Source organism: Equus quagga, chromosome 18, assembly GCF_021613505.1.
Source record: "Equus quagga isolate Etosha38 chromosome 18, UCLA_HA_Equagga_1.0, whole genome shotgun sequence".
Classification (NCBI taxonomy): Eukaryota; Metazoa; Chordata; class Mammalia; order Perissodactyla; family Equidae; genus Equus; species Equus quagga.
The window spans coordinates 22,147,908-22,163,272 of NC_060284.1; the positions used below are offsets into that span (position 1 = coordinate 22,147,908).

General features: G+C 38.2%; 1 protein-coding gene across 2 annotated transcripts in view; it reads left to right on the forward strand.

Annotated features, from left to right (window-relative positions):
- The window catches only part of CLCA2 (chloride channel accessory 2), a 36,962-nt gene extending 24,019 nt beyond the window's left edge, over positions 1-12,943 (forward strand). Inside the window, exons 12-14 of one of the 2 annotated variants that reach the window (XM_046645478.1) lie at positions 1,142-1,312; positions 4,667-4,900; positions 12,374-12,943. In XM_046645478.1, the coding sequence (XP_046501434.1) occupies positions 1,142-1,312; positions 4,667-4,900; positions 12,374-12,816 (848 nt within the window). In that variant the 3' untranslated portion in view covers positions 12,817-12,943. The remainder of the gene's footprint in view (positions 1-1,141; positions 1,313-4,666; positions 4,901-12,373) is intronic. The other variant, XM_046645479.1, reaches the window with a different exon arrangement.
- The last annotated feature ends 2,422 nt before the right edge of the window (positions 12,944-15,365 follow it).

A 15,365-nucleotide genomic window follows, 5' to 3' on the forward strand; every position in this document is an offset into this window, starting at 1 on the left:
GAACATTGTCAAATGATCATCACAATAAGCCTGTGAGATAAGTTATCTCTATTTTATAGATGAGAAAACTGAGGCTCAGAGAGATTGTTTCGCAACTACTAAGTGGCAGATCTGATTTCTTTCCAGTAGAAAAAAAGAATTTTCTAAACCCACTATGATCATAAGTCGCTTAGCACTTTTTATTTTAATTAAATATACTCCTCTTCTTCTGCTGTTAAGGAGCAATCCTGGCTCTGTAGGGGGGATTCTAGAGCACTCCAGTGACGATACACTGCCGGAGTGCAGTGGGGTGTGTGGTGTAAGACTGAAACAGAGTCTAGAATAGGACAAGCTGCTTGCCCACTGTGGCCACGGGCACGTGAACAGTGAATGTGATCTGCACTTGGGCTAAGCCCTACCTCCCACTGCTGCCCGGGAGCCTAGGCCTTCCTGCCATTCAGCCATGGACTTTGTTTGAAACTAAACTGCTCTCTGAGGATCAATGCAAAAGGAAACATGTCTAGCACTGGTCAAGCTCTCAGAATGCCTCCTGAATCAAGGCACGTTGGACAGAACCAATGCTTATCAAACTCCAAGTCAGCCAGCCCCACTGAATCTAGAATAACAGTTCCATGGGCTCTCTAATGAGGCAATTAAATAATTTCACCCTATTTTATCAACTACTAAAGATTTTTTCAAAGTGGGTTTTTTTCATTAGGGCTTCAAGGAATACATAAACCCCTTGAAATGTATGAAATGTGTATATGTACATATATATTTATTTCCTGGGAACAGAATAACTTTTATCTCAAAAGGGCCTGTGACTATAAACAAGCTTGAGAATGTACTTGGTTTCTGTGAAAAACTAGTTTTATTTTCAGTGATAGGAAGGAGAGCTCTACAGGTCATTATTAAATGCTCTGAAGCAGCTACAACTCCTTCAGTATTAGAAAATAATTTCTCAGAGGTTACGGAATGACAGGGAGAAATTATGGAGTCATTGGATTTTTAATCACCTGATAATATCAAATTAGTTATGACCATGACAGCATATGCTAGAATGGGAAGAATAAGGGGACTAAATCTTATTTTTAATGATTTAATTAAACATTAGTAATCAACAGTGATGACATTTTGACACTGAGTTTTTTTATATATACAGGTGCTGATGTTATAAAAAATGATGGAATTTACTCGAGATATTTTTTCTCCTTTGCTGTAAATGGTAGATATAGCTTGAAAGTGCATGTCCGTCACTCTCCCAGCATGAGTGCCCTAACCCATTCTGTTCCAGGGAGCCATGCTATGTACCTCCCAGGTTACATAGCAAACGGTAAGAATCATTAGCACTGTTATCGGAGTGACAGCATTTAATGTATATATCTCTGATGAGTGTTTGTGTGTGTGTATTAGAGAGAGAGAGAGAGATGGAATTTCAAAACTCTTTATACTTAAGTCAGTGCATAATTTGTTGACTATCTCTTCAATCCTCAAGGATTCACAGCAGTAGACAACAGGAAGTCAAGAGGTAATTCCCATGGATTTCTCCTACCTTCATTTTAGTCATTATTTTGACCTCTTTCTTGTCCCTGTTTCATCAGAATTACTAACAAAGAGACTCATTGAGTTTTCTCAGTTCCAGCTCCTGTATTTCTTCTACAGAGGTTTAGGCAAGAGAAACAGGCAAAAGTTGTTAGCAGTTGAAAGAAGGAAGAAAATAGCCCAAACAATCCACACAGGAAATGAGTTCCTGAAAAAATATGAGTTTGGATATTACAGACAACTTGAGTGCTTCCTGAAGATATTCTGTCTTCCTTCAAGATAAAAGTGACGAGTAAATAGAAGACACACCTCTTTTTTAAACATCATTACTATAGGTCTTGATGGGAAGCGTGGATTACGGTCTAACAGACAAACAGAAATATGCTATAGTCTTTTAGGATAATCTCAAAGAAAATTCCAAACATTCTTATTTGCAAAACTACAGAATCTTTATGAAGACATTTTCTGTGTTTTAGCAGCTATCACTAATTATTTGGACTATTCCATAACATAATTCTACATGTTTGTTCCATATGTACTTTTCAGTAGAAAATAAGATGCTACAGTGGATTTGTATCTTCTAATATTTTTAGTGTTGTCTAGAACACAATTTACTCTTACTTGTACTTAAAATAATTTGGATTACTTCAAAACCAGTATAAATCAATTTGCAAAGTAAACATGGTTTTATTGCATAGATATGACTTTGTATCTAGATATAATATTTCATTTCTAAATAGATATTGCCTTTTTCATTTATATATCAAACATTTTTGAAGGCTTGCTAGGTGACAGGCTTAGTCCTAGGAACTTGAGATAGCGGGTGGAATAAGACTTGATTCCCATCAAGGACCTTGCAGCCTACTGACTGGTCTAGTATCTTTTTAAACTCATGAGTTTAAAGGATGAAAATATCAGCATCTAGAGTACAGTGAGATTAGAAAAGTAATATTCAACTGTGCTTTTATCTTTGTACTTCATATAGGCCCTTAATAGCATAGAAAGAAAAAGTTAGGTTTCCCTAGGCATGCCGATGGTACATAACATTCACTTTATCAGCTCATTTTCAGGTGATGGCCTTGAGCAGACACTTCATTGAAAAATGGGACCGGCTCTATTTTCACACCATGAAATCTCCAGACACAGCAGCATCTGCTCCCTTTCCCTCCTCCCCAAAGGCCAGTGTCTCCACTGGATCTGCTCTGGATCCTACCCAGCCTGCCCATCCGTGGGCCTGGAGAGCTCTCCCTTGCTTGTCCTGACACTACTGAGCCCTCTGAATAGCATTCAAGCATTGTTTATTACTTCCCATATTAAAAACAAAATTTTTGTGGGTCCCCCTTCAGCTACTGTCCACCTCTCTATTCCCTCTTGTCTGGTTCCTTGAAATTAATCTAAATCTGCTGACTGTAGCTTCTGACCTCCAATTTACTGCTCTGCTCACGACAATCTCACGTCCACCCAAGTCACTCCACTGGAATTGCTCTGGCCCTAGTCACCAATGACCACTCTGCTGTTAAATCCAAAGGACACATTTCAGTCCTCCTTTTACCTGAACCCAGCAGTCTCTGACACAGCAATTGATTTCTCCTGTGTCATTTCCTGGCTGCTATGATACTATGCTCTCCTGAATACCTCTTAAGCTCTGGAATTTTTTATCAGGCTCTTTTTCCAGCTCCTCCTTTTCTACCAAGCCACTGAATATTGGCAATCTCAGAGCTCAATCCTAACCTTCCCACAATACCATCTGGAACCGTACTGTCTTGGTTTCAAACCTACCTCTTCCATTTACTAAATGTGTGAATTTGACAAGTTACTTAGCTTCTGTGTGCTCAGTTTCATCATCTTGAAAAATAGGGGCAATAACTGTAGGCTTCTTGTAGCACTGCTGGGAAAATTAAATAGCTGGTACACATAAGACAGAACAGTGCCTGACACGTGGTAAGCCAGGCACTCAATAAATGTTATTTATTCTTATAGTTGAGATTCTTATTAGGTAATCTCATTAATTTATATGGACTTAATAATATCTGTATGCCTCTAATTTCCAAATTCATAAGTTCAAAATTATTAAATCTAACTAAAACCTCTTTTTTGAGCTTAAGTTCCATATCTAACTGGCTCCTTGGCATCTTCAATTAGATATTTTGCAGGAATTACAAATCTCATAACTTACATTTTTAGTCTACTTCCTCTTAGCCTGCTTTTCCTCCAAGTTGCTCATTTTAGAAACCTGGGAGCTATGTCCTTTTTTTTTTTTCCACCAACTTTTTTGCCTTCATCATTCCATATTCAAATCCATCACCAGCTTTTGCTGATTTCATCTCCAAAATACATCTCAAAATGCCTACTTCTTGCCTCCTCTCCCCTGCTCTCCCCCAGCCTGAGCTGCCATCCTCTCTCACCTGGACTATTGCAATGGCTGTCTCAGTGGCCTCATTGCTTGCTGTGCTAGAATCTGTCCTCCACCTGGAGCAGCCAGAGTGACCTTTTAGAGAGCAAACGTGATCAGGTCACTGCCCTGCTTCCCCAGAGCGTGTAAGATAAACACTAAAACTACTACAAGGGTCCATGAGGTCCCACATGAACTTCTCTCTCTTGTCTCATCTCAAACTACTCTCCTCCTGGCTTTAATTAAGCTTTTCTAATTTGCAAAGCCCTTCTGCACCTCAGGGTTTTTACACAACCAGTTCCCTCTGCTGGGATAATCTTACCACCACTGTTTACCTGGCTCACTCCTACATCCTCTAGGAAAACTTTAAACGTTACTTCCTTGATACCACTCTAAATAGGTACCTGTGTTATTTTCTTTCATAGCACCTTGCCTTTTCCCCTCCTTACATTATCCTTACATTATTCCTCCTCCTTTATCACAATTTGTAAATATTTATGTTTATTAATATGATTATAAATTCCATGAGGGCTACTGTTTTGTCCATGATTACTGGCACAGCATATGACTTCAAAATACTGAGTGAAGGAATGGAAGAATGAATGAATGAATTGTTTAATAAACAAACTCAGTTCTTCTAAAAACGTAGTAAAGGAAAAAAGGTTTGAAAATGTCTCACAGTAATCTGTCAAAAACAAGCTATGGAGGAGATTGTAATTTGTCATCTTGCTATTCTTTTCTCTGGTGTCCCAGGTAATATTCAGATGAATGCCCCAAGAACATCAGTGGGAAGGAGTGAGGAGGAGCAGAAGTGGGGCTTTAGCCGAATAAGCTCGGGGGGCTCCTTTTCCGTGCTGGGAGTTCCAGCTGACCCCCACGCTGATGTGTTTCCACCATGCAAAATAATTGACCTGGAAGCTGTGAAAGTGGAAGACCAGGTGACTTTATCTTGGACAGCACCTGGAGAAGACTTCGATGAGGGCCAGGGTAGGTTTGTTGGTTTCATTACCTATTTTGTTACAAGGTGGTATTTCAAATAACTATATCGGGGTTGATCAGGTAAAATTAGTTTTGAGGGCTTAGAGCTGACAAAGCTGCAGAGGGTTGTCATGAAAATCTCTGAGTTGCTGATAAGGCCATATATCCTGGAGTCCAGGAATGAGAGTGTGTCAGCTCCCCCAGGATTGGAGAGGCCCTAGGGACTGACTGACAGTAATCATACAGAAACCTTGACTGGAAACATGAATACCACAGGTAACAGTGCTCTAGTCAGCAGAAATAGGTTCTGCGTTACAGAGCATGGACTTCTAAATACTTGGAAGTACTTAATTGTTGGAAGGTTGGATAGTGAATATTTATTCAAAGATTTACGAGTCAGGTTTAGAGGAATAATTCCACAAGTCATGTAAAACTTGGTGCATTTTCCTCTCCGACTTCTGGCAATCATTTTTGCTAGGGAGACGGGGACCAGTCCCTGATTCAGGCTTTCTTTCCCTTGCTTGAGTGAACATTGATAAGTTCCTTCTTTACTTTTTCTAAGGCCTATGCCAGGCTTCAGTCTTCTATCATTTCTTGATCCTCATAGCAACTCAACAGAATAACTTTTCTCAAAGAATAACCTTTCCAACATCTTTGCCAACACCAAAACATGGTTATCATTGACTACACATTACGTGGTTTATTTTCTGGTGCCTCTGATTCACATTTCTGTAGAAACAAACCTTTTCTATTGAGAGCTGATCTTGTCGGTATCAATCAATCATAGTGGTCACTTTGAGCCTTTGCCAGTCTTGCTTCCAACTCAGATCATCTTTCTTTGGCTTATAATTCTCTGTTCACTACTCTCACCAGAAGAGGGCTCAATTACAAACAATTCTGTGCTGCTGAAAAACAGTCAATATTCTGGCTTTGTCTTCAAATTCTTTTATCAAAATCTATCTACTCTTGCCAGAGAAAAAGGAAGTGAAATACTTTACATTCTAAATTAAGAATTCTCCTTATTTAAAGTTTGGAGATGCGAAATGATTGAGACTGTGGGATGGACATGTTGCTTGTATAGTGGAAACAGCTTTACTTAGACATTAGAAAGAAAACTGTTCCCTCTGGCTTTAAGTTTAGCTGTTTGATCTTTGGCAGTTTGCTTAAACTGTATTGGCCTCAGTTTCCTAATATGGAAAACAGGACTAAGACTACCAACTTCATAAGATATTATAAAGAAGAAGTGATATGACGCAAATAAAATCAGAGAGGGAAGAGTAAGTATGCCCAGTAAGTTTCCTGGGCTCCTGGTTTGCATTGCTAGAGACTTCTCTAGCTTCTCATTTGGAGTCAGGAGCCATAAATCAGGAGTCACTCACTCCTGTCTCTATTTAAAGCTAAGAGTGGTGTCTGCTGTCTGGTATTTTCCCTCTTTCCTCACTGCCTCAGAAGTGCTATGTTCAAAGAGACAAAGAGAAGCTGCATTGCATAGTGTTGAGGTGTAGGAATCAGACAGACCACATTTACCTGTGTAACTTTGGGCAAGTTACTTAATTTCTCTAAGCTTCTGGTTTCTGATCTGCAGAAGCAGTTAGTAAGAGTACCCATCTCAGAGAGTGGTTGAGAGAACTGAATGAGATAAGGCACAGAGAGAGCTTGAAACAGTGCCTGGTCCATACTAAGTACTCACTAAATATCAAAATAATATTTATGATATTTTGGAACCAGAAAAGTTCTTAAAAATGCACTAGTACGACCCCCTTGTTTTAAATGTAAGGGAATGGCCCTGAGAAGTTAAGTGTCTTGTCCTTGGCCCTTTAGCTAATTTCAAAGGCTGAAATATACTGTGAGAGTAGAGTTAGAGACCAAACCTAGAGATACATAGCTAAGAGGTCCAACATGCAGAACCAGCCCGGTTCTCTTTTCACATGAAGGAGGAAGACAACAACTATAGCAAATGGAAGGAGACCCTCCACGAATGTGTGAGCTGAATTAGTTTTGAGTCTTTGCAGTTGTGCAGCTGTCCTGCATCATTTTTAATAGTTGCTCATAGTAGAAACACGGAATTTAGAATTATGAGAAATGAGTTCATTTCTAGCACTATGACTTCCTAATTGTTAACCATGGGTATCGCATTTAACCTTCTGAGTCACAGTCTTTTTTCTTTTAAAATGGGATGATCAGCATCACAGAGGGAGAGCTGTGTATGTGGGAAATCTTTGTAAATGCTAAGGTTTATGAAATACTGCTTGTTTCATTATCTAGGAGAAGACTCTGGGAGAGCCCCCTGAGGAGGGCTTTCTCCATAGTAAAGGACGTGTTCCACTGTCAGTGTAGAGAAGACGATCAGCCTAGCTTCTCAGCCATATCTGTCCCATTGTATCTGAACCACAGTAAAAAAGCAACTCAGCTCCAAGTGGGTTCATTCAGAGGAAACTGGCTGATTGATAAATTTGAATATGAAGGTTATTTTGTTTTGACAGCCTTCTTTAAGAGTGCTTTAGTTTAATTACTACTCAGGATAGAAATAGTCTCATTATTAAAAATTATTATAGGGCTGGCCCCTTGGCCGAGTGGTTAAGTTCGCGCGCTCCGCTGCAGGCAGCCCAGTGTTTTGTTGGTTAGAATCCTGGGTGCAGACATGGCATTGCTCATCAAACCATGCTGAGGCAGCGTCCCACATGCCACAGCTAGAGGGACCCACAATGAAGAATATACAACTATGTACTGGGGGGCTTTGGGGAGAAAAGGAAAAAGTAAAATCATTAAAAAACGTTATTATAAATTTGAAAACTGTTCAAAACATAGTCACCAAAATATTTCTATTTTTTAATTAGAACTTAGAGTGTCCTATGGCTTTTATTCCTCAGAACAAAATCCCCTTTTGAAGTTGCTCTGTTCATTGTTAAATATATTTTTAGCCATTTTAGATAATAATTATGATATTATTAGAGTAGGTTAGTGACACAAGTGGCTTTCTTTCTTGCATCTAGTAATTATTTGTTATTGATAATTTTATTTTTGAATTGACAATACATTCACATGGTTTGAAAATCAAAACAGCATCACAATACAAATGTACTTAACACTACTGAAATGTACACTTAGAATATGTTTAAGATGGTAAGTTTTATGTTATCTGTAGTTTACTACAACTTTGAAAACTTAAAACAATATAAGGAAAATCAAAACAATAAAATTCCTACCCTCATCCACTCCAAATTTAGCTGTTCTATGACAGGCATTTTTTTTTTTTTTCCTGAGGAAGATTCACCCTGAGCTAACATCTGTTGCCACTCTTCCTCTTTGATGCTTAGGAAGTTTCACCCTGAGCTAACATCTGTTGCCACTCTTCCTCTTTTTCGCTTAGGAAGTTTCACCCTGAGCTAACATCTGTTGCCACTCTTCCTCTTTTTCGCTTAAGAAGATTCACCCTGAGCTAATATCTGTTGCCAGTTGTCCTCTATTTTGTATTTGAGCTGCTGTCACACATGGTGACTGATAGATGACCGGCATAGGTCCACGCCCAGGAACTGAACCTGGACCACGAGAGCAGAGTGCACCGAACTTAACCACTAGGCCACTAGGACTGGCCCTATCACATGCAATTTTCTTAACTTATCAGTCTTCCTTGAACTAATATTATAGCACTTCACATATAATGTGAGAATCTTTCAAAAGTATAATTCCATGTACCTCTCTTCCACACTTTGTGCTCTTGCTGTCATATATTTTACTTCCACATTTGTTATAAACCCCACAGTGCATTGCTATGGCTTCTATTTGAAACAATCAGTTGTCTTTCTAAGACATTTTGAAGAGATGATCCTTTTCAGTTACCTCATAGTCACCATTTCTGGTCCTCTTCCTTCCTGCAGATCTGATTTTTCCCTAGCATCATTTGCCTTGTAGTTCAGGTCTTGGGTGACAAATTCTCTGTTTGTTTATCTAAAAATGTGTTCATTTCACTTTAATTTTTAAATGACATTTTCTACTAAATGTAGAATTCTAGGACAGCAGGTTTTTATTTCAGCACTTTAAATATGTCATTTCATGGTCTTCTGGCCCCAATTTTTTTCTGATGAGAAGTCAGTTATCATTCTTACCATTGTTTTCCTGAGTATAGAGTGTCCTTTTTTCCTCCAGCTGCTCCAAATTATTTGTCTTTATCTTTGGTGTTCAGTTGGTTGATCATGAGGTGTCCTGGTGTGATTTTCACGATAACATATTCTGTTTAGAATTGGAGAGCTCCCTAGATCTCTGGAGTGTTCTTCTTGATCAAATTTGGAATACTTTCAGATAATATATCTTCAGAAAATTTCTTCTGTATTCTCTTTCTTCTTTCCTTCTTGGATAATATTTGTATTATATTATCTTAATTATATTTATTTTATTATATACACTCACACTAAATGGATATGTCAGTGGATCTCAAAGATCATTGAGATTCGGTTCAGTTTTTCTATCTTCTTCTTCTGAGTGCTTTAGTTTGGATGATTTTCGTGGATCTATGTTTAATTTTACTGATTCTTCTGTTGGGTCCAATCTGCTATTAATCTTCTCCATTAAAGTTTTTCATTCATTGTATTCTTTCCAATTCTAGGATTTCTATTTGCTTCCTTTTTAGTTTTTGTATCTCTCCTCAAATTTCCCATGTCTTCATTCCCTATGTCCAACCTCTCCTGCAGACCTTTAACATATTCATCATGATTATTTTATTTTTACTTTATTAAAGTATTATAAGGATTTCATGAAGTGAATTTTTTATTGAGATATAATTGACATATAACATTATATTAATTTCACTATTCAACATAATGATTCAGTATTTGTATATATTGCAAAATAATCACCCCAGTAAGTCTAGTTAGCATTTGTCACCATATATAATTACAAAGTTTTTATTTCTTGTGATGAGTACTTTTAAGATCTACTCTCTCAACAACTATCAAATATGCAACACAGAATTATTTACTATGGTCACCATGGTGTGCATCACGTCCTCGTGGCTTATTTATTTTATCACTGAAAGTTTGCACCTTTTGACTCCATTCACCCCCACCTTCCACCTACTGCCTCTGGCAATCACCAACCTGCTCTCTGTATCTGTGAGCTTGTTTGTTTGGTTGTTTTTAGATTCCACATATAAGTGAGACCATATGGTATTTGTCTTTCTCTGTCCCACTTATTTCACTTAGTATAACGCCCTCAAGGTCTATCCATATTGTCGTACAAGGCAAGATTTCATTCTTTTTTGTGGCTGAATGATATTCCATTGTATATATATATACTACAACTTCTTTATTCATTCATCCATTGATAGGTACTTAGATTGCTCCCATATCTTGGCTATTGTAAATAATGTTGCAATGAACATGAAGATGCAGATATCTTTTTGAGTTAGTGTTTTTTGTTTCCTTCTTATAAATATCCAGAATTGGAATTGCTGCATCACATGGTAGTTCTATTTTAATTTTTTTAGGAACCTCTCTACTGTTTTCCATAGTGGCTGTACCAGTTTATATTCCCACTAAGAGTGCCTAAGGGCTCCCTTTTCTCCACATCCTCACCAACACGTGCTGTTTCTTGTCTTTTTGATAATTGCTATTCTACTAGGTGTGAGATGATATATCATTGTGGTTTTGATTTGCATTTCCCCAATGATTATTTTAATAATCTATTAATTTCAAATCTCAGATGTTTGTGACTCTTTTTTTATTTGCTGATATTTTTCTTGACCATATATAACATTTCCTGTTTCTTTGTATGTCTAGTGATTTTTTATTGTATACTGGATGTGTGGTAGTAAATTAAAGACTAGAATCTGTTATTTTCCCCTGGAGAGTTTTCAAATTTTTCTAGTGGATATCTTGAATCACCTTGAATTTGAGGAGGCTTGGTTTTACTTTTGACTAGGGATTGTCTATTTCAGTTTTGCTCCTAATCCCAGGGCATATCCCTTAATTCTGGAACACAATCTTTATTTCTAAAGCATTGCTTTTCTACTGTTTTAATGGACATCTCAAGGTACATATCAAACTCCTCTAAGGTGGCAAGACTCACACTCCAAATTCTCTATCTTCCCTGTGGTGAGCATTAGCATACAACTCTGCTCAGTTCTTCAGCTTTCTAGCTTTTTTTGTCTTTTTCCTTTGATTTCTTGATGTTTCACCCACACATGCTCAATTCAGAGGTCTTTCAGATTTGAGATAAGTTAATACATGGATTTTGAGCCAATCTCTCTCTGGCTCCCTCAATTTTCAGCCACTCTGGCAATCCTACATTCGGTCTGCTGGCTTCTCAGACCAAGAAGATAGTAGTTTCCTGTTCCAGCTATCTGTATTGGAGTGAGAAGTGTCTTCAGGGGAATGCACGTGTAAAAACACGAATCATTCTTGGTCTGGTTCCCTTCTTCTAAGGATTGGATCTGCTCTGGTTTCTGCCTGTTTTTTTAATCTGAATCCAGGGCTTCAGTGGTTTTTTTTTTTTTTTTTTTTTGTAGGGTTTTTTTTTTTTTTTCTTTCTTTAGAGTTTATACCTATTATCTGCTGGAGAATTAGTCCAATAGAAGCCACTCAGCCATTTACCAGCAATAAACTTACCTTTGACTTAAGTTTACAAATATTTTTGTCACCTAACATTTATGTTTGTATTTTGTTTGGGAAGTTTTTTCTCATGTAGAAGTTTTTCATTTTATGTATTCTATTTGTCAATTTTTTGTTTATGGCTTCTGAATTTTGAGTCTTACAGAAGGGCTTTACCCATTTCAAGATTATACTGGAATTCATCTATCGTTTCCTACTAAATACTTAATATTTTTATTTTTTTTACATCAAACTTTTTGACCACTTTTGAGTTTATCCTGAAAAAAAGGTTTGTGGTACAGGTCCAATTTTATTTTTTTCCAGCTTTTTACCCAACTTTCACAATACCATTTATTAAGACATTTGTATTTTCTGCCATTAAGTTGAATTTTTCCTCTATCATATGCTAAGTCCTGGAATGTATTTTGGCCTATTTTTAGAATAAATTTATTCATGAAATATTACTTAACTTTTTTTCTTGTTATTGAAGCGTTACAGTGTTTTTATATCTGATAGGGTTAGGCCTTCCACATTGCTATTTTTTAGACTTTCTGTGGCCAATCTTGATTATTTATTTTCCATTTAAACTTTACAATAAGCTTGTTAAAATAGAAGCTAGAGACACTTTGAATAGAATCACATAAAATAACTTAAGGAAAAATAACATCTTTATTATGTTAAATCTTGCTATCCCAAAAATATAATGTCCTTCTTCTTGTTCCAGTTTTTAATGAGTTCCTATGTAGTGTTCTAAAGTTTTGTTCATAAGTGTATTTCTTGTTATGCTTATTCCTAGGTATTTGGACTTTTTTGTTGCTATTCTCATTAGTCATTTCTAATAAACTAGAATACTTACTCAAAGTGACTTAACCCACCCATTTATATTTTTTAATTTCAGCTAACAGCTATGAAATAAGAATGAGTAAAAGTCTACAGAATATTCAAGATGACTTTAACAATGCCATTTTAGTGAATACATCAAAGCTAACTCCTCAGCAAGCTGGCACCAAGGAGATATTTACATTCTCACCAAAGCTTTTCACAAAGGGACCTAAATATCAGCCCGAGGGAGAGGCACAAGAAAACCACAGAATTTATGTGGCAATACGAGCAATAGATAGGAACTCCTTAAAATCTGCTGTATCTAACATTGCCCAGGCATCTCTGTTTATTCCCCCAAATTCTGCTCCTGTACTTGCTAGAGATCGTCTTATATTGAAAGGAATTTTGACAGCAATGGGTTTGATAGGAATTATTTGCCTCACTATAGTTGTAACACATTGTATTTTAAACAAGAAAAAGACAGCAGACAACAAAGAGAATGGAATGAAATTACTATGAACAAAAAGTAATTTGAATAAATGGAACACATTATTATGAACAGAGTTCTTTCCTTCTTAGATATAAGACCCATGGCCTTTGTACTTTATAAAAACATACCAATAAAGTCAAATTAACCTCAAAACTATTGAAAATGCTTTCAGTTTTTGTATACTACAGATCATATTTTTACATGGTAAATAGACAAAAACGTCTTTAAGAACATTCATTTTTGGGGAGAAATTAGAAAACACTTAAGTTTGGCTACGGACAAAATAATGAAAATTATTCCCCAAGGTAATGTCTTTAAAGGCAAGGGCAAAGTTGAATCAAAGAGTCAAGAAAAGCTTGTTTTACTGAACAGGAAAAATAGCCCCAAGTAGAGAAAAGGAAGTTCCATCTGAATTATTTCGTACAACTGTCTGTATGATGCAGTTGTTTAGTTACTTTAATTTTTAATTTCCCCTTATCTGTTCAGAACAGGTTGCTTGGTTATGACTAAAGATCAAGCTGAATTTTATATCTGAAGCTCCTATTGTAAAGTTCTTTACCTCCTGCCATTTGGTTAACTATACCACTGATCAAATTCTACCACTAATGCTCAAAGATGCCTTTATGCATTGTAAAAGTTAACCTTAAAATGTGGGTATTACTAGCAAATTGAATGCAATACATTAGAAAGATCATATACCATGATCAAGTGGGATTTATTCCAGGGATGCAAGGATGGTTCAACATCTGAAAATCAATCAATGTGATACACCACATTAATGAAATGAAGAATAAAAATCACATGATCATATCAATAGATGCAGAAAAAGCATTTGACAAGATAAGCATCCACTTATGATAAAAACTCCAAATAAAATGGGTATAGAAGGAAAGTACCTCAACATCATAAAGGCCATATATGATAAACCCACAACTAATAATCATTATCAAGGGAGAAAGGTGAAAGCTATCCCCCTAAGAAAAGGAACCAGACAAAGATGCTGACTTTCACCACTCTTATTTAGCATAGTATTGGAAGTCCTAGCCAGAGCAATCAGGCAAGAAAAAGAAATAAAAGGGATCCAAATTGGAAAGGAAGCAGTGAAACTGTCACTATTTGCAGATGATGTGATTTTGTATATAGAAATCCTAGAGATCTCATCAAGATGGTGGCGTAAGCAGACTCTGAACTCATCTCCTCCCATGAGCACAACCAAGTTACAACTATTTATGGAAAAATTACCCTGGATGGAAAACTGAAAACTGGATAAAAAGAACCCCCAAAACAAGGGACAGTCCTGACTAAGGCAGAAGAGGCAGAAATTCCTGCTGGAGAGGGAAAAAAAGCCACCTTCAGGAGCTGGGGAGTTTTTCAGCTGGCCAGGCGGGAGCCACCCTAAGGTAGACCAGCCCTCCCTGGAGGAATGAGTTCTGGAGTGAGGGTCAATACTGCTATAAGCATCCTTCAGACTCAGCACAACTGAGACGAGGGTCTTATTATCTGGCATTGCTGGCTATTAACTGTAGCAGGGATACCTCTAGAAAAGCTATCGGAAGAAAGCTGAAAAGACCAGTGTCTTAAAGGGCCCACAGACAAACTCACCAGTCTCAGCAACCTGAAATCACCAGAGAGAAAACTAACAGTCCTTTGATGAAAAGAGACTCACCTGGTGGGCTCTGGGGACATCTCAGTGAGAGGAGGGACCACTCTGGAGACTGAGACATTGGTGGGGGCCATTGTTCTGACCTGGTCCAGGCATGCTGACACTGGCCCCAGTGGATGCCATTAAGGTTCTTCCCTTGGCCTGTTAGCCCAGGGGCCAGCCACACCCACTAGAGCACAGATTTAATCCAATTCAGCCAGGGCAGGCAGCCTGCCCTAGAGACCATCCCTGCCCAACAGCAAGCCCTCAGGCTACTTGTTGGCCTACATTGACTGGGTGTCTTGATCCTCTACTGGCAGGCGAGTGTATCCACCTCTTTAGGGCAGGGCCTATGTGAGGACCAGGTGAACTGTGGGAGGCATTGGTGGAGAGGTGAGGGCCTCTGCAGTGGGGCATCGGGGTACGCTCCAGGGGGTTGGGAAGTGTGCATAGACCAGGACTGTGTTGATGGTGTGTGTGGAGGGTGAGGCTTATCAGCAGCAGAAGACCTATGCTTCACAAATAGCCATAAAGAGGATCAGCCTTACCTTCCAAAGCCTGAAACAATTGAGTGTTCTCTTGCCTAAGGCCAGCCCCACTCAGCTGCACTCCTCAGAGAACTGACAACAGCCTTGTAGGCCTGAGGCCTATAGCAACTGTAAGCCCCTGAGCCTAGAAAACAGCTACACTGGGTACCTACCCAATTAAGAGGAAAACTGCAACAGGAGTGTGTTGTCAGACTCTGTAGCCAACGGTGAAGCTGAACCTCTCCAAACTGGATTTACAAACAGCTGGCCATGGAAGGAAAGACTAGACTCCCTGGGTACCTGAAGTAAGAGCAACCCTGCCACAGCACAGGGGTCACTCCTGGATCATTTGGACTGGTGACAAGAGGGAAGCACACTTCTGGGCCTCATAAGGCATCTCTTACATAAG